We start from the raw sequence: 20,385 nt of genomic DNA on the forward strand, positions 1-20,385 counted from the left end.
AAACAAAAAATGCATGTTCCCCGAGGTCACATGCGCCCCCCTGGCATCGCTCTGCGCCCCCCCCAGGGGTGCGCGCCCCACTATTTGAGAAGTACTGGCCTAAGGAGACTTAAAGAGCAATTGAAACCAATTTTTATCATACATTTTAAGTCTGGTGTGTGCCCAGTCACTGATGAGTGCTTTAAAGCTGCCCTGCCCACTATAAAACACACACATGGTAAGAAATGTCTTGAGAAGCATTGTCTGATGTGCAACATGGCTCGGTCAAAAGAGCTGTCTGAAGACCTGTGATCAAGGATTGTTGATTTGTGTAAAGCTGGGAAAGGATACAAAACCATCTCTAAAAGTCTGGATGTTCATCAATCGACAGTCAGAGAAGCTGTCTACAAATGTAGAGTTTGGCACTGTTGCTTCTCTCCCAAGGAGTGGCCGTCCACCAAAGATGACGCCAAGAGATCAGTGCAGAATACGAGAGGTAAAAAAGAACCTTAGAGTGTCTGCTAAAGACTTATAGAAATCACTGGCACAATCCAATATCTCTGTGCACACATACACTATATGTAAGACTATGGCCAAGAATGGTGTCCATGGGAGGACTCCACGCGGGAAGCCACTGCTGTCTAAAAAAAACATTGTTGCTCGTTTAATGTTCGCAGAAAGGCACTTAGACACTCCACAGAAGCTTTGGCAAAATATCTTGTGGATTGATGAAACCAAAGTTTAATTGTTTGGGAGCAACACACAACGTCATGAGTCGAGGAAAATTGGAACAGCTCACCAACATCAACACCTCATCCCCACCGTGAAGCATTGTGGAATAAGCATCATGATTTAGGGCTGTTTTTCTGCCTCAGGGCCTGGACATCTTGCAATCATCAATGGGAGAATTAATTCAAAAGTTTATCAGGATGTTTTGCAGGAAAACCTGAGGCTGTCTGTCAAACAGCTGAAGCTAAAAAGAGGATGGATGCTGCAACAAGACAATGATCCAAAACAGAAGTAAATCAACTTCAGAATGGTTTCAGAAGAACAAAATACACATTCTGGAGTGGCCAAGTCAAAGTCCAGACTTCAACCCCATTGAGATGCTGCGGAATGACCTAAAGACAGCGATTCATGCCAGACATCCCTAGAATCTGACTGAACTACAGCAGTTTTGTAGAGGCGACTGGGCCAAGACTAGTCCTGATCGATGCGCCAGACTGATCTGCAGCTTCAGTTAGCGTCTGGTTGATGTTGTTGCTGCCAAAGGGGGGGGCTACAAAATATTGAATGCTATGGTTCACTTACTTATTTTTCCCCCTTCTGTCATCGTTTACATACTATCCTCATTGAAATATGAAAACCTATAAATATTTGGTTGGTTTTAGTTAAAGCAGACACTGTTTTTTCATCTGTATGATTTTGACAAAGATCAGATCACATTTAATGGCGATTTTATGCAGAAATATGAGAAATTCCACAAGGCTCAGGTACTTTTTCATACAACTGTAAAATCGATGCCTTCTCCATTAGCAGTTGAGTGACAAACTATCGTGCGCTTACATTCATGCTGCTGGTAGAGCGGATTGGCCTTCCTCAGCCATACCAGGCAAATAAACAGCATTACCGGCCAAAAGAGCTCCACTAGGAACCGAATCTGTAATAAATAGCTGACTTATTTTTCAGTTGGATTGCAAGTCAAATCACCATTTGGAATGACGTTACCTTCTGCCGCTTTCGCAGAGTCCAGTTCTTCCAGAGCAACAGGCGGATTTGAGAACCCGTCTTCATGGCTCCCCTCGGATGGGGTCATGTGACTTTGTTAGACCTGCAAAAAGTCGGCCCATTTTACTTAAGAGGCTCACTTTCCACTAAAACATTAAAGTGTAATGATATCATTTTATTGACCCAGATATCTGCTTATGTGTTAACTGGTGGATCCATTAGAACTCTATTGTGAACCAAAACAACAGCCCTTACTGCAATATAGTGATGGAAGAAAAATATTGTCCTGTTTTTTCAACAGCGGTCATGGGCATCGCCAGACATAATTCACTGGGGCATGTGCCCCAGTATTAATCTGTAGTGGCTCAGTATAAATTTTTACCAGTAAGAAAGGGAAAAAAATCCTTTGGAGTTTCACGTCTATATAATATACAGAATGTGCCTATCTACCGGTAATTTGGTCATACTACTCTATTCACTCTATATACAGAATCTGCACGACTCCTTAATATGGTAATTTATGCATGTAACTTTGGCTGTGATCGGCAAATGAGTTCATACTTCCGCGAAGCACTTTCGGAAGATATGATGCGTTCATGTGTATCGTGAGATCTGAGTTCCCAAGTTAGAAAATCGTTCTGATGTGTTGTAAAGTCGTACTGTGGGATAAAAATACAGTATGGTTGCTACATAGAAGCGTAGCTTATTTTAATGCGCCAACAATACATCACAAGTTGAGTGACTGTTTTGGCGCTTTTATAGACACCATGTGGTAGATTTTTTTTCTATTACTTCAACAACACATGAATGCAGCATCAATATTCGGATGGGTGTGCCAAGCTGCCTGTCATACAGTCGACGGTGCAATTTACATCTACCCACCTGCCAGATAAACTGCCCATCCTTGTTGTTTGTTTTTACCTCCGTGTTGATGTTTCTTTGGTCGCCTGAATTTAAATGGTTCAACTTTACTCTTTAATTATCAGGCATTTAAATGCGGTAAACTACTCTGGCTGCAAATTGAAGTAGCAGATTAGCTGCTGTCTTTTAGCTAACTGGCTATGAATACAATTACAATTAAATGTGATTTGAGTCAGAGGCTCTCACTCAAGAGCTTTGTCTAATATTGTGTTAATATGATATGTGGTATTTAAACTGTATCAATACTGATGCTATTTATTGCTATTTGTTTATACGCCCAAAGTGAATAGAGTCAATCTGTATAAATTAATTCCCTTATCTTTATAAGTGCTAACAATTTTGCACATGTGCTCATCATAATTTCTAGCTGTTTTACAAGCATTTCATTTATTACTGAAGTCCCAGTAATCTGCAACAAGATGTCGTATTTTTCTTTTAATTTCTATTCGACTCAAACAGCATTACTCTTGGATATTAGATATCAAATGGATATTAGAAAGTTATTTGCTCGCACCAAGGATAAATAAGCAAGGGTGAATGAGAGAGTGAAGCTAGGTAACCCACCTAGGCATCATAAACGTCACTTTTTGACAGAAACGTGTATTTTGGTTTCATTAGCCTATATGTAGTTTAAAACGCTATTTCTGACTTTTAATGAGAGTAAGTGCTAAAAAAAAAAAATTTTGCTCGCTCGCCAGTGCCCCAGTATTGTATTAGGTAGGTCTAGTGACCCCCCTGACAGTGGTTATTAGGTTAACAGCAGATTTCAAGAATGTATTTATGCAGGATGAAGCCATTCAAAGGACATACTTTTCAAATGAAAATTCTATAGTTGTTTCTTAAATAATATGTTTTGTGGTTTCACTTACTTTGAATAAAATATTTTTCCTCCGTCACTCTTGGTGTAATTGGATTGTGATAGTTCCTTTTTTTTTTTTGAGTCACCCTGTATAAATTTAAGTGTGGCGTCATCTGCACTCGTAAGCTTTTTCAATTTCTAGATGAAAAGGTATGTTTTTCAAAATTAAAGAAACATGCTGATTTTTTTTAGAGATGTACTGCATTTTTCAAGGTTGTAATTAGCAAGAAAAAGTCATCAATAGGTAAAAAAGACTAACGCGTTTTAACTAGTTCAAGATGAACGGCAGGTTTCATCCTGAACTCATCCTGCCCCTTTTTAGCTGGGATAGGCTCCAGCACCCCTGCGACCCTCGTGAGGATAAGCGGTTCAAAAGATGAATAAATTAAACGTTTTATAGATGACAGATAAATTAAGAGGGGATAAATATTTTTTTCTTGATGAAACTTTTGAAAAGAAAGTGTATTTTTGTAAGTAAATTGGATTTCTTTTCCTTAATAAGTCATAGACATCATCATTATTGACGGGTCAGCTTGGACATGCACTGTGCAACTCCGTCAAACAGGGGGTTGCTCACATCAAGAGGAGCTATTCACAAACCCACGAACTAACGCGAACTAACGGTGAATTTCGGTTCAAAAAGTATGAAAAAGGGACAACATACAAACAGGAAGGATTGTCTCAGGAGTGATTTGTTCAATGATTCAAGATAATTATTATATTTTTCGTACCATACATGCATTTAGAATGTGAAAAAATGGAATTAGCTGCTAAGGCATTGGCATCATAGTTCACATTATTTACGTGAAATAAATATAACCTACACTTGTTTTTTTCTCTTTTAATGAAGACTTGATACAGTTTTACATCCATATTTATAAATAATTCAGGGATTTAAGCATTTATTCACAAGACATTTCAATGTAAAAAGCTCTTTGGAGTGATAAGGCCGCGCCACAGTGGCTTAAAGACGAGCAGCATATTCGACATATTTACGTAAAATAAATGCTAACAGCCCGTTTTGTGCTCTTTTTTTTTTTGCTTTTAACCAAGAATCGAGACTGTTTTACGTCCATACCTATAAAGAAATCAGGGATTTTAGCTTTTCTTCACATGAATTTTCAACGTAAAACCCTCTTCGTGATGATAAGGCGGCGCCACAGTGGCTTAAAGACTAGCAGCACATTTGTTAGGTGTTCCCCTATCCCCGTGTACTGCAAAGGAAAAATACAGGTGAAAACCAATACAAAGTAAAAGGAGAAAGAAACTACCTGACAAAAGCATGATTTTCTCCCTATCCGAAACAACATTCGACATATTTCCGTAAAATAACACTAACTGCACGTTTTTTTGCTTTTAGCCAAGAATTGAGACTGTTTTACATCCATATCTATAAAGAATTCAGGGATTTAAGCATTTATTCACAATAATTTTCAAAGTAAAAAGCTCTTTGTCCATGTTTCCACTCGGTCAGCTATGACAGAGATAGGCGCCCTTTTAATCGACCCCCCACCCGATGTCTCGTCAATATCATTATGAAGTCTATGGAGAAATATACTCATCAATATGAAGTCTATGGAGAAATGTACTCATCCAAAAGTTTTTCATCCAACCGACAAACTTTCTTATTAAAATGAGAGTCACTCATCCAAACGAGAAACTTTCTCATCCAAATGAGATTTTCTCATCCAAACGAGAAAGTTTCTCATCCAAATAAGAAACATTAAAAAATCTTTTTTTTTTTTTAACAATGTCCCTTTAAGGGCTCTGTATTATTCTCAGATTTAAAAAAGAAAAATCCTTCTTTAAAGATAAAAAAAATTAGTAGTACAATGCAAGATGAAACCTAATGCTTTAGTTTTGCCACATGATGGTGCAGACTTTTTGTCTGTCATTGGTTGATGTAGCATGACTGCAGGCTTAACAACAGACTTTAGAACAATAACATGAAACTAATGTTGTAAAAACGTGTAATTCCCAACCAGGTGAGGTGCAGACAATGACAAAACATGAAGTGTAATTTGTTTGGAATGCATGCTATGATGTCATATTCTGGTTGCAGGTGGTGGTGGCGGTGGGGATAATAATAAAATAAGAGCTGATAGAAATGAAGCTTGAAGGCAAAACAAAATGATATGCTTTATATGTAAATGGCATATATTTATTAAAAAAAAAAGAAAAAAAGAATAAAGTTTCACTATTTGGAGACCTATGTATTTTTTAGATACAATAACAACAACAAAAAGATGTCGACACTGAAGAGCTATTTAAAAATGTAATGTTTACAAATGTGAAAATAAAAGCTGTAGTAATTTTGGGGAGATAAAGGTATATGTATTACAAAAAATCCATTACATTTTTTCTTCTACAGACATATATTTCAAGAAACAAATCCGATCATAACCAGAGTTAAGTCACGTTTTACCAAGAAAATAGCATAATAATGATAATAATCTACAAGAGTACTAGCGACAATCTTTAAAAAATAAATTCTAACAATTTTGAGGGGGGAAAAAAAATTATGGAAAACTTTTTTTTCCAAAATGAAAAAATGTCCACAACCAATTATTACACATACTGTAATTAACAACATTACAATCTACATAGTAAATAATCATTTCAAGCCAAAGAGCAAGTTACGCCTCATTCGACCGTATTCTTTAAATTTTGTTTCACCCAATGCTCCAACATGACAAAGAAGGAGGTGACCATCTGAATAAAAGAGTCGTAAGCATGTGCGTGTTTAATCCAACCTGAGAGTGGGCGTCGTATCTGAGGAACCCCGCATGTAGACCACTAGGCAAATGGAAGGTGGACAATGCTGCTCGTACACACGACCAACGGTGCTCCGCTCAGCAGTGACGGCCACAGAAACAGCAACGCTCCTAATCTGATTGCTCTAATCTCCCAGCTCAACTCTGGCCCAATGCAAAAAACACAAACAAAAAAAAAAAAAACGACAAGTCATCATCCAGTTTTAACACACAACTAAAAGAGAAGAGAAAATGAAAGTTGGATACCCACTGAATTCAATTTAAGAGCTCTTTTTCCCCTCCAATTATGCTGTTTATTGAAGAATAAGGTCATATTTTGAGTGAATCTCTGGAAATCAGATTACTTTCTTGGGGAAAAACAGTCAAAATATTAAGAAAACAAAATATTATTTTCTCGATAAAGCTGTATTTATTATTTTTAAAAGTCAACATTTTGGGAGTGTGTGTATGGAAGTAAATTTGTGCCATGGATGTATGTTGTAGTATGTTTTTTTACACTAAATCAATTCAGCATGGGCATTCAACACTGAATTTTCTCTGTATTAAAATTTAGCGGCAAAAAAAATCCGGGTAATCAGGGAAAAGCAATCCATCCCAGTCTCCTTCATCGGACAACCAGGCAATCAAGTTGGTTAACGCTGTCTCCACTGGTCACGTGACACAGACTCAGTTATTTCTGTCATCCCAAGAAGAGGTAGAAGCAGCAGCAGTAGACTATATTCACTCAGCTATGTCTTCAGTGAGTATGTCGACTGAGTAAATTAAAAGTTGGTCACATAATGTTGTGATTGTTCTATAAAAACGAGACTGGGATCCATTAATTTCCCTGGTAACCTAGAGGTTTCAACTCAATTCTTTGCAAATGATTTTTTAATGCGACAGAATGTTCGCTACTGATTGTTTTTTGGCTGAATTGATGTGACTGAATTTTGATGCTGAAAAACATTCAGTGTTAAAAATTCAAACTCCTGTAACACTGATTTACATGTTATACAACCCATAGCAAAAAGTATGGAATCACCAGTCTAGGACGAGCGCTCCCTCAGAGATTTCATCATGTACAGTGGGGCAAATAAGTATTTAGTCAACCACCAATTATGCAAGTTCTCCTACTTGAAAAGATTAGAGAGGCCTGTAGTTGTCAACATTGGTAAACCTCAACCATGAGAGACAGAATGTGGAAAAAAAAAAAAAAAATCACATTGTTTGATTTTTAAAGAATTTATTTCCAAATTAGACTGGAAAATAAACATTTGGTCACCTACAAACAAGCAAGATTTCTGGCTGTCAAAGAGGTCGAACTTCTTCTAACGAGGCTCCACTCGTTACCTGTATTAATGGCACCTGTTTTAACTCATTATCGGTATAAAAGACACCTGTCCACAACCTCAGTCAGTCACACTCCACAGTCCACTATGGCCAAGACCAAAGAGCTGTCAAAGGACACCAGAGACAAAATTGTAGACCTGCACCAGGCTGGGAAGACTGAATCTGCAATAGGTAAAACACTTGGTGTAAAGAAATCAAATGTGGGAGCAATTATTAGAAAATGGAAGACATGCAAGACCACTGATAATCTCCCTCGATCTGGGACTCCGTGCAAGATCTCACCCCGTGGCGTCAAAATGATAACAAGAACGGTGAGCAAAAATCCCAGAACCATACGGGGGGACCTAGTGAATGACCTACAGAGTGCTGGGACCACAGTAACAAAGTAACACAATGCGCCGCCAGCGACTCAAATCCTGCACTGCCAGACGTGTCCCCCTGCTGAAGAAAGTACACGTCCAGGCCAATCTGCGGTTCGCTAGAGAGCATTTAGATGATCCAGAAGAGGACTGGGAGAATGTGTTATGGTCAGATGAAACCAAAATAGAACTTTTTGGTAGAAACACAGGTTCTCGTGTTTGGAGGAGAAAGAATACTGAATTGCATCCGAAGAATACCATACCCACTGTGAAGCAAGGGGGTGGAAACATCATGCTTTGGGGCTGTTTTTCTGCAACGGGACCAGGACGACTGATCTGTGTAAAGGAAAGAATGAATGGGGCCAAGTATCGAGAGATTTTGAGTAAAAATCTCCTTTCATTACCAAGAGCATTGACGACGAGACGTGGCTGGGTCTTTCAGCATGACAATGATCCCAAACACACAGCCAGGGCAACAAAGGAGTGGCTTCATAAGAAGCATTTTTAAGGTCCATGAGTGGCCTAGCCAGTCTCCAGATCTCAACCCCATAGAAAATCTGTCGAAGGAGTTGAAAGTCCGTGTTGCCCAACGACAACCCCAAAACATCACCTCTCTAGAGGAGATCTGCATGGAGGAATAGGCCAAATTACCAGCAACAGTATGTGAAAAGCTTGTGAAGAGGTACAGAAAACGTTTGACCTTCGTTGTTGCCAAGAAAGGGAACAAAACAAAGTATTGAGATGAACTTTTGGTATTGACCAAATACTTATTTTCCACCATGTTTTGCAATTAAATTCTGTAAAAATCAAATAATGTGATTTTCTGTTTTTTTTCCCCACAATCTGTCTCCCATGGTTGAGGTTTACCCATGTTGACAATTACAAGCCTCTCCAATATTTTCAAGCGGGAGAACTTGCACAATTAGTGGTTGACTAAATACTTATTTGCCCCACTGTAGAACAAACTCAGATAAAAAGATTGAAAAAATAATGAATTATTCAAAAGTGCAATTCTTCTGCATTCAGAAACACTAAAAGAAATGAATATAAAACATTGTGGTGGTCAGTAAATGTTAATTTTATAGAGCAAGTGCATGGAAATATATATGGAATCACTCCATTCTGAGGGGGGGGGGGGGAATATGGAATCATGAGAAACAAAGAAATATCAATCAAAACACATCTCTAGTATTTAGTAGCACCACCTTTGGCTTTTATGATAGCTTGCAGTCTCTGAGATATGGACTTGATGAGTATTCTTCATCAATTTGGTGCCAACTCTCTTTGATTGCAGTTGCCGGATCATCCTTGCACGTCGGAGCCTTACTGTGGACCATTTGTTTCCATTTCCACCACAGGTTATCAACAGGGTTGAGATCTGGGCTATTTGCAGGGCATGACATTGACTGGATGACTTTTTCTCCTAGGAATGCGTTAACAATTTTAGCTCTGTGGCATGATGCATTGTCATTTTAGAAAATAAACATATTTTCAATTGAAGGGATAAGAAAGCTGTCTAAAATTTCAATGTAAACTAGTGCATGTATTGAAGATTTAATCACAGCCATCTCCTCAGTGCCTTTGCCTGACATGCAGCCCCATATCATCAAGGACTGAGGGAATTTTGATGTCTTCTTCAGGCAGTCATCTTTGTAAATCTCACTTGAACAGCTCCAAGCAAAAGTTCCAGCATCATCAGCTTGTCCAATGCAGATTCTTGACTCTTGACAAGGGGTTGTAGATGTAGTACACAGCAACAACAACAAAATGTTGTTAGGTTTTGTGTTGGTTTTCTCCTAGTGTGACTTGTCCCTGTGATTGCCCATTGATTTCACCTGTTCTACCTCCTAGTGTATCCTCAAGTCTGCATCCTCCTGTGCTCACCTGTTCCTCGTTGTGTCGTTACCCCTTGTCTGTGTCGGTGTCTGAGTCAAGCCCTGTCCAAGCCCTCGTGTATCAGTCCCTCCGATTTAAGTAAGTTTTGTTTGAATCTTGCCCTTTTGATCCTCAGTGCTTTTGGTTGTACTTTGTGTTTTTGTTAGATATCATTAAACGTTTTTTAAGTTCACCTGCCTTGCCGCTTTTGTTTCCCTGCAATTGGGTCCACACAACCTGCCTGCCTGCCCGCGTCCCTGACAGAATGACGCAACCAATTGTGGACCCAGCGGGAAAGATTCATTTTCGGCAGGCACGCCGACGGCCATCAACCCGAACCCGACCACAGCACATTTTGTTGGACTCTGATTTTTCTGATTTTGAGGAGGATCATAATTTATATGATCTCCTATATTCTGATTCTGATTCTGACTCTGACCCGGATTTTGATTTCACAGCCTCTGTTCCCTCTGATCGTTTTTCTTTCTACCCCCCTACCTCTGTGTCCCGTTCGGAGCTCCTGCCCAGAGACTCCTACCTGGGGTCTCGTTGGGCCATCTATCGGGGACCCCCTCTGGGTGGTCTGCGGGGTCGCCCAGGGTCATTGCGGCCTAATGAGGCTGTTCTGCCACCTGAAGGCACTCGCCAGTAGCCTCAGCGTGGTCGTCAACGCCAACGGCACGCTGCGGTGCCGACGTCCTGGTCTCCTGCGCCGATGTCTAAGCTGCCCGAGGTGCCCCTCCCGGCGCCTCGTCGCCAAGTCCCCGTCCCAACGCCTCGCCGTCTGGCCTCCGTTCCAGTGCCCGAGCCGACTCACCGCAGTCCCGTGCCAGCGCCGACTCCCCGCAGTCAAGTGCCCGCGCCGACTCCCCGCAGTCAAGTGCCCGCGCCGACTCCCCGCAGTCAAGTGCCCGACTCCCCGCAGTCCTGTGCCCGCGCCGACCGCTCCTGTTTACTCCTGCGACTCCGCTGCTGTCCCGCCAGCAGACTCCTGCGACCCCGCTGCTGTCACGCCAGCAGACGATGACGACCCCGCTGCTGTCACGCCAGCAGACGACAATGACCCCGCTGCTGTCACGCCAGCAGACGATGACGACCCCGCTGCTGTCCCGCCAGCAGACTCCGTTGCTGTCCCGCCAGCAGACTCAGTTCCTGGTTTCCAAGCAGACTCTACTGCTGTCCCGCCAGCAGACGGCTACGACGCCGCTGCTGTGCCGCCGGCAGACGCCGACGACACCGCTGCTGTCCCGCCAGGAGACTCCGAAGTTCCTAGCCCTCGCTCCGACGATACTGCTCGGTCGTTCATGCCTCGCCCTGACAAACGTGTCACGAAATTTTTTTTTTTTTTCCTTATTTTAATTCTAGAGCAATCTCAAACATTCTTTTTTTTTCACTTCAAGATATTTTATTTATTTATAATGATAAGTAGAAACGTAACTTTTTTTTAAGTCAACATTTTATGCCAAAAGGATTAATTTAGGAAATAAGCCTGGATTTTGCCTGAATTTTTAAACCCTGCAGCCTGCCTTCAAGCTGCTTCAGGGTCCTTCCGGGGTCCTACCATCAGTTAGCGGTGGCCACAGTTGCCCACACATATGCCTGAACAAAATCCTTTTTTATCTTTTGTATTCATCGGCTAAAGGCCGATGTTGGAAAAAAAAAGTCCATATATCCAAGGGCATAGGTTTGGTCTCAACGTTGGTAGGGACAATATAACAGCATAACCTGAATGTACACTCTTTGCTAGGACATTAATAAGACCAAACAGATTGGGTCAACGGGTGTCGGGGCTACATTTCTCACAAATATGAACCTAATTAATTGATAGGCTAAATGATCAATGCAAAAAATTAATCTGTATTGACTTATACTAACTTTCATGTGTATTGGTTCAGGTGATGCACTGTTTGATTCCAACCTTTGTTTTCAAAAACTACCAAAGAAACATTTTGAAAACTTGCAGAATAAATGTCTGGACTAATAAAATTGGAGCCTTCCCTCAGGTAAAACACTACTGTTTGTGTCCACAAGCACAGCCAAACTCAACCGGGCTGCTTTAAGACAACATAAATAAAATAAAAATCTAAATTGGTGTGAAGAAGCTAAACCTCAGTTCACTACATTTCTCACAATTTACATAAACAGTAGAAAACACATACAGCAGGATACATCTCTAAGCAGCTCCCTACTTGAGCAGGTTAGCAAATTCATAGTTTAATGTTCTGCTAATTCTGATGCAAGTCGGACTTTAAGTAGCAAAAATAGTGGTGTGTACCCCAACTCCACAATATTGACGTCTTTTTACATTACTTACGGTGGCTGCTGCTGGCTGAAAAACCTTTTAATATCCCTCCTCTCGGAAAGGGGCGGAAGAGGCGGCGCATTGAGTGTGTGTGTTAAGTCATCAGCCAATCACACATGCGTTTGAGGGAGAAAGAAAATGGACCGGCATATTCACCAAGTGAAAAAGGGTAAGTGTAAGTCTGAACATAATGAAAATAATTCATTAATTTTATCCTTACAACATATGGGAAGACGATCTAAATTATCTAAAAATCATTATATCATGCAAATCAGGTTGCTTAAAAGTTGGTGGGGACTATTTCAGCATCCTGAAAAGTTAGTAGTGTTTTGTCCCTCTCGTCCCTATGCAAACCTACGCCCTTGCATATATCAGCCCGAAATATCGGTCTACCTCTAATAATGAGATTACGATAATATTTTTTTTCACAATTATAGATGCCCAGTGATTAACATACCACACAAAACCTACCTAAAAAGTGAGTATAACGGATAAAAGCACAGACAGAAAATTGTAACATTCCTACACATTTTGTCAGAGGCACTAAAAATTGTCAAAGAAGGAATTTGCAGTTCAATATTTTTAATCTGCGGCAAGAAAGGCCGCACGTCATCGGGGAGGTCACCACAATGGGATGCGGCAAACACGCACCACAGAGAGTAAAATGACAATAGATAAATATGCTTTACATATCCACAACAGGAGGTACCAATCACAACAAAGCTACCAAGGAATAACAGGGACTCATGGAAAAGGATATAACACCAAAAAAAAAAACCCACACAAAATATAAAGTTGTAATGACACAGGAATAAAGCTGTTTTTTTTCCCTAAAAGGATGTCACAATATTGCACGAACAGAGCCACAATTTTCAAATTACAATTAACCGAAATATAGTTAGTTTTCATTTGAAATTACTCATTTCAAGACAGTACAGTTGGCTTCTTTTCGTGACAAATTATGCAGCGAGAACAGCTAGAAAATTACAAGAGTAAAAAAATATGGGGCAAGCAATGAAAAACAAAGCAAAAATAGGTCATATAAACACTATTATTCGAAAAAGAATATTGTGTGAAACTTTCAAATTGGCTACACATTTTTTTCCATACACAAATGTCATATTTCTCCAAGAAAATTACAAGAAAAAAAAAAACACTTCAAAATAAATTAAACTTTCCAGAATTCGTTTTTTAACCTAAGCCACACTTGCCCTCGTGCATTCATCAAGCTCTCTCCATTCCTGAACTTAAAAAAAAAAAAAAAAAATCATCTTCGTGCAGCCAACCTACTTCACTTACCCTCTGAAAATTTTAAATATTAAAATTGTCTTACTCAAAAGACTCAGTTAAAAAAAAAAGCTCAAATAACATCGCAGCTTGTTTGAAAAGACAAACTTTCAAGGATAACATGACTCATGACTGTTTTGCCACCGAAAAAGTATGCTTTTAAAAATACAGTGCCCTCCATAATTATTGACACCCCTGGTTAAGATGTGTTTTTTAGCTTCTAATATTTTTTTAATTCAAATAATATGGGACCTTAATGGAAAAAAAGAGAAAAATCCAACCTTCAATACAAGTGCATTTATTCATTGGGGAAAAAATCCCACATAAAGAAATAATTATTTGACATCAAATAATCTGTGTCACAATTATTAGCTCCCAGGCTTCAACTGGGACTGTGTGCTTTGGTCAGATGAGACCAAGATTTAGCATTTTTGGCAACAAACACTCTAAGTGGGTCTGGCGTGCCACAAAAGATGCGCATGCTGAAAAGCACCTCATACCCACTGTGAAGTATGGGGGTGGGTCAGTGATTCTGTGGGGATGTTTCGCTTCCAAAGGCCCTGGGAACCGTGTTAGGGTGCATAGCACCATGAATGCTTTGAAATACCAGGACATTTTAAATCAAAATCTGTTGCCCTCTGCCCGAAAGCTGAAGATGGGTCGTCACTGGGTCTTTCAGCAAGACAATATGGCCAAATCTACACAGAAATGGTTCACCATACACAAAATCAAGCTTGTGAAACATTATAGGAGAAGATTAGGTGCTGTTTTGTTGGAAAAAAGGGGGTAGTACAAAGTATTAACACCAGGTGTGCTAATAATAGTGACACCCATTATTTGATGTCAAATAATTATTTCTTTACGTGGGATTTTTTTCCCCACTGAATAAATGTACTTGTGTTGAAGGTTGGATTTTTCTCTTTTTTTCAATTAAGGTCCCATATTATTTGAATTAAAAACAATATTAGAAGCTAAAAAACACATCTTAACCAGGGGTGCCAATTATTATGGAGGGCACTGTGCGTCTGCTTCTTAATATAAACCGTATTACTCAGCACACGAAAAAAATCACAACCTTTTCCCCTGCGAGCGAAATGACCATTTTCTCCTGTAACTTTCTATTACTATCTAACCTTTGCCCCCCCAAAATAATGATTTATGCATCAAGGTTATCCATGCAATACATTTTTAAACAATAATTCCATAACCTTTGAAGTGATTTAATCAGGTTTGCAAGACAATATATATGGGTTTAAAAATAACCAGAATGTCCTTTTTCAAGATATTTCAGTTGGTCCTTTTTGCTTGCTTGCTTGAGTGCGCAAACAGCCGTATTCTCATAAAGTCTGTCAGCGTCATTGACGATACGACATATCCCAATATGTGGCTCGTTTCAACTTTCTGCTGTGATTGAAAATGAGTTTATCAACTGTAGACATACAATTCATTTGAACTAGGAGTGCTGGCAGCAGACTAACATTCGTTCCTTCCAGTTCAAATAGATTAGACGTCTATTGCTGTCAATGGCAGCCAATAAGCAAAAAAAATAAAATAAAATAAAGATGTGATGCATTCTTTTCCATCCAAAATCCTACTTGATTTTATCCTAGCTGGATTTTTTTCCCCCCAAGAAATCTTTTTTTCCATATACTGAAAAATACTTTCCCATTTGAAACTCTAAATAACATTTTACTTAAAAACAAACACAAAAAAAGTCAAAAATTTTACTTGGCAAAAATATGACATTTTTTGTGAAAAAAAAAATCTACAAAAAAAAAAAAAAAAACACACACACATGTTCAACCATTTAGAGGGTACTCATCTAAATACTATGACATTATAAAAAAATAAAACAATCCACTTTTGGGGGCCATAACCAGACTGTATTTAAATTTGAAGTTTTTATTAACATTGTATTAATTTATAATCAATTAAAAAAAAACAACAGTGGTACCTCGACATACGATCTTTCGACATCCAACGTAAAATTTGACTCGTCGTTTGTCACGACATATTACGACTCGAAATACGACAATTTATGAAAGCGTCGCAATTTCATTGCTTTCCCACAAGACGAACGCATTGCAGACTTTCTTGTGAGACGAATCAACATGGGTCCTAAGAAAGGAAGTGCAGATGGTGAAAAAAGAAAAAAGGCGACGCTTAACACTGAAATTAAAAGGGAAATGATAAAAAAAAAATATGAGAGTGGAGTTGGCGTCAGGGAACTGGCTCGACAATACGGCCGAAAATGTCTACAATCGCGAGGACTTATAATTTTTATTATTGCAACATCGGCAAGGAACTCGCCAGCTTCGTCGGGTTTTCGATCATTTACTTCAGAACTTTTGCAACACAGGATGGCTATTGTCCGCTGTAGCCAACGGCAACAACAACAGAACATGAAAAGATAACTCAAACCTTCGCACTCTTCCGCACCTCGCTTTATCTCCATTGCTGGTTTCAATCATTATTAGTAGTAGCTGTATTTTTTTTCGTGATTAAATGCGATTTTTATGTATAATTTTATTTCCTGTTTCGATTGTCTTTGTTTTTACGTTCTATTGATTTAATGTGATTTTTATTAGCTGCATGTGATGTAAAGCACTTTGAATTGCCTTGTGTTGAATTGTGCTATATAAATAAATTTGCCTTTCCTTTGCTATGCAAAGCCCCAACTAATTATTATTATTCAGATTCGTATTTATTTTGTATTTGTTTTTCTATGTGTTATGGCTATTTGTAATTGTACCTGCTGTATTTATTAAGGATTTAGCGTAGGTTTTTGGGCTGTGGTACGAATTAATTGAATTGTAATGTATTCTTATAGGAAAATCTTGCTTGGACATCTGACCATTTCGATTTAAAATCCAGGTCCTAAAAAAAAAAATAAATAAATAAAATAAAAATAAAAAAATAAATAAAATAAAATCCAGGTCCTGGAGCGAATTAAATTCATATGTAGCGGTACCACTGTAATAGTAATTGAAAACTGGCGTCCATATGAGGACATCACTTTTTGGTCATGTATATGGCTACTATAAACGCTAATATTCTAGTAAGTAAGTGGAAGGGTTTTATAAATTACTAAAAATAGCCACTAGCCCTATAAAGGGTTAACATTGTAATGTAAAAAAAAAAAAAAATCACATCTTTCCCCTCTAGAAATAGTTTTTGGCTGAGATTTTTTGGGGGATTAAAATACAATTTATGATTTTTTTCCCCCTCCAAATATATTCTTTCAACATTTTTTTTTCCTTTTCCGTGTGTCCCTTATTCTCCTTGGTAGAACACAATGCAGCAAATGAAAAAGTGGTGAAAAAATATGTAGCTTAGAAATCTGGAGTTAGAAAAGCTGCATGAAGTGCATTGTGGTTGACAATATTGGGACACAAAGACGGCAACGGTTAAGTCTTTCTCTTGCTTTCTCCTGCTCTTGGTTTTGTTGAGACTGGTAAGGCTCAGGAATGTTATTATATATTAGCACTCGGAAATGTTGCTTTGGTGGGAAAAATGTCAATTTATTAGACAAAGTGGGCCTCTCTGTGCTCAAGCTCTTGCAGCCGTCGAGGTCGCAGTCTCTGGTAGACGGTTTTTGCGTCCAGGTCTTCGGGACTGTCAGGGGGTGGCGACTGCGGGGGTGATGAAGCCGCCCCAGCGTCAATGGCGCTGTCTGTGGAGTCCTGCGTCTGGAGGCGTGTCGGCGGGAGACCGGCTGCCGCCACAGTGGTCGCGGTTGTGGTGGTGGTAGTGGTTGTAGTGGTCCAGTCGGGCAGCGTCCTGGCCCTGCTGATAGGGGGCCTGTAGAAGGTTCCCGGGGGAGGCTGCAGAGTCCTCGGGGGTTTGTGTGACAAAACCGATGCTGATGTGAGCTCGTCCCGTTTGAACGTCCAAGCGGGTTTAACGGACACGGCGCAGGGATTGTCTGGAAACACGGCGCCGCCGGTGGCGGCAGAGAGCAGGGATGAAGCTGTCCCAGTGCCGGGTAGCTTGGCCACAATCATGGCGGTCCTGGGCGTCACGTCGTAATGTTTGTATTTCCTGTCCCAAGTCCGCCGCTGCATGGCCCGAGTATCGATGAAGGGCGTGATGTAATAGGCGCTGACTCGGGACGAGCCGGTGTTGGCCGCCGCTTGTAGTGTCTGCGCGATAGGATCCGCCTCTGATTCGGTGTGCTCTGCGGGTGTAGGCAGGTGCTCCAGAGGTACGCTGAGGGGACGGGTCGATGGCCGGGCTCGATGGACTCTGAGCTGGACCTTGGAAGGGGACGGTGATGGCGCGTAGTCAGCGGTAGCGGCGTGGCCCGACTTTTGGAGACTTGCTCCCTCGGCGACACCGTTGACGGCATCCGATGAGTCTGTCACATCGGTACCCGGCTGAACCTCCTGGACCTCATCCAGGATGTGAGTGGACGGGATCACGGAGGAGAACCTCTTGTATACTTTGGAATTCTAAACAGGGAGGAGAAAAGGCAATGAGAAACTCAATTTCAATTAAATGGATGAAATGCCAGTTCTTGCTGCCATTGTTCACCTCTTTGATGTCCGTCAAGGAGGCAGAGTGTCTGCTGAGGCGCTGCAGCTTTTCCTGGGGGGTGAGGCGGGGCGAGGTGTGGGCGGCGGCGGTGTCGTCCAACGGCGAGCCCTCAAAGACCACCTGGAAGTGTCGCACCAGCAGCTCCACCATAAGGGCCTGGTACGGGTAATCCACCAGGGAGGATAGGGACACCTCGGCATCCGCCTGCCGAGGCTTCACGAGCGTGGGGCCGAAGATGATGCCTAGGTTGCTCGCTGTCATTTTGTTCTCCTCCGCCTGCTCTGCCACTCTGCAGAGAAAAAAATACAGTGATCCCTCATGCTTCAAACGTTGTGCCCTCAGTCCATCATGTTTTTTTTTTTTTTCAATTTTTCAAAACAAAAAAAACAACAACAACAAATGCGAGGAGGTTAGGAGATTACAGAGATGTCCCATCTGATCACGTACAGCCTCTCACTTGCCCTCCTGAAGCTTTCCTTTCTTACCAGGCAGCTGCAGCTTGTTAAAGTTAACGATGAGTGACAAGAGAGCTGCTTTGAACTTGCCAGAGAAGCTTGAGAGTACTATCTTTCAAAGGCACCGACTCGTTTAACTTGTTAAACATTTGCTGTAGTGTTCTATGGCAACTCATTGTGTTGTGTGTTGTTCTTAGCAGCATGAGTTGATTTGAGAGGACTCTCTCATTGAAGCATTTAATAAAGAATTACACTTTGGGAACAAAAATGAAAAATCATGTCTTAGATGTATCTTTTTCCAATGCTAAACCTGAATAAATACAGTCCCTGACAAAAGTCTTGTTGCGTATCCATTTTGTAGAAACAATTGCTAATAACCTGACTTTTAATCATTCAATTGGTTTCAGAAATGGCTCATATGAAAGCTAAGACCCTCCCAAATGATGTCGAATGTACAAAAAAAATACTTATCATTTAATGAAGACATACAGGTCAAATTTTGGCAAGACATTAGTTTTGTCGCCTACTCCATTTCAGGACATTTTACCTGCTCAGGTGAGCGACCAGAAAATGCAAGGTGCGGTAGTTGGCGGTTGGCAGCTGGCGCAGCAGGTCTCTAATCCGGAGAATCACACGGTTTAAGTAGATGCTGGGCCCGCCTGATTTCTGGGTTTCGCCCTCGTGGTCCGCCTTTGCGTCGCTCCGAGCGGCGTCGGCCTCTTCCACCACCACCCGCTGGTATTCTTTGGCCAGGCCGATGAAATCGTTGTAGTGGCGGTACAGGATCAGCGGCTCTGGTAACTGCATATATTACATAATGAGGCCACTTTTGACAAATTTTTCTCCCTTTGCTGCCTCAACAGAAGATGTCATCGCAAGCAATTGACTTTCCGATAATTGAGTTGAAAAGATCAGAATTTTTCACGTAAGGCTTGATCTTAGTTAGATGGGGTTTAATTAGTCGATGGAGGTGATTTCAACCACCATTGACTCGCGCTAAATTAACCACTCCGGAGCCCTGAAACTAACAAATTACTGACAAACTGCATGGAACTTGTTGATATCAACTCCACCGAATAATTAAACCCCCGCTAACGCGAAGATTAAGCCTGATATCAAAAATTCTGAAGTTCGTGTTAGGGTTTAGTGGTTAACAGCATATCAGTGCCAATGTAAAACAATGCAAATCGACTGCACAATAATCAACAACACACAAATAAATTGCACAGTCTAATCGACAAAAAGTTGGGTGGAGCGCGAATACGCGCGCACAAACCGGAAATACGCCGTACACACGTGCGATCAATTCGGCAACAAAACATGCTGGCAACTAAGCACTTTAAACTCAATCGGACTTACACCACATCCCAAAGATGCTAAACGAACACGTCACCTCACGGCATAAATGTGCAACACGAATATGATGTAAACAATGCTCGCAGACTACCCGGCAAAGCTACGAAACGGCCACGCATGTAGCTGCTCCAACCTATCAATGGAACCCTCCAGAATGAAGGAAAAATACTCACGTTCATTTATGGACACACACGGATCAACATTCCCTTGCACATCTTAACAGGTGGCTGCACTCGGCTCGAATGTGCAGCCTCGCTACACATGCCTTTCTTAGTCCCAAAACACTTGGCACGTGTAACTCGAAACCAAAACAGGAAGTAACTATGAGCGGTTAGCCGGTTACCAAGGAAACGAACACGTAGTGGGAACCTTTCGAACATTTTCTATTCAAAATGCTCTTCGTACATGAATAAAATATTCTTCATTCTACATACATTATGATGCAGTAACAAAATAGTAACGCACAGACACTAATGAAACTAACTTTATTTAGATTAACAATATGGAAAAATAAACGGATTAGATTGCTCGTTACTGAAAGAAAGTAATCAGATTACAATAACGCGTTACTTTGTAACACGTTAGTGACAACACTAGACGAGACTAAGGGGCCGCATGCAGGAAA

At 40.6% G+C, this 20,385-nt stretch overlaps 2 protein-coding genes across 3 annotated transcripts in view; both read right to left on the reverse strand.

Moving 5' to 3' along the window:
- LOC130930078 (retinal-specific phospholipid-transporting ATPase ABCA4) overlaps positions 1-6,348 on the reverse strand; it is a 71,778-nt gene extending 65,430 nt beyond the window's left edge. Inside the window, exons 1-3 of the mRNA XM_057857792.1 lie at positions 6,241-6,348; positions 1,708-1,810; positions 1,546-1,639 (exon numbers count right to left, since the gene is read on the reverse strand). Of these exons, the coding sequence (XP_057713775.1) occupies positions 1,546-1,639; positions 1,708-1,773 (160 nt within the window). The 5' untranslated portion in view covers positions 1,774-1,810; positions 6,241-6,348. The remainder of the gene's footprint in view (positions 1-1,545; positions 1,640-1,707; positions 1,811-6,240) is intronic.
- A 6,355-nt stretch (positions 6,349-12,703) lies between these two features.
- Positions 12,704-20,385, reverse strand: part of LOC130929725 (rho GTPase-activating protein 29-like) — a 100,446-nt gene continuing 92,764 nt past the window's right edge. For both annotated transcript variants that reach the window (XM_057857146.1, XM_057857147.1), the window contains 3 exons: positions 18,952-19,205; positions 17,947-18,238; positions 12,704-17,864 (listed from right to left, as the gene is read on the reverse strand). In XM_057857146.1, the coding sequence (XP_057713129.1) occupies positions 16,938-17,864; positions 17,947-18,238; positions 18,952-19,205 (1,473 nt within the window). In that variant the 3' untranslated portion in view covers positions 12,704-16,937. The remainder of the gene's footprint in view (positions 17,865-17,946; positions 18,239-18,951; positions 19,206-20,385) is intronic.

Source organism: Corythoichthys intestinalis, chromosome 14, assembly GCF_030265065.1.
Source record: "Corythoichthys intestinalis isolate RoL2023-P3 chromosome 14, ASM3026506v1, whole genome shotgun sequence".
In the NCBI taxonomy this organism is placed as follows: Eukaryota; Metazoa; Chordata; class Actinopteri; order Syngnathiformes; family Syngnathidae; genus Corythoichthys; species Corythoichthys intestinalis.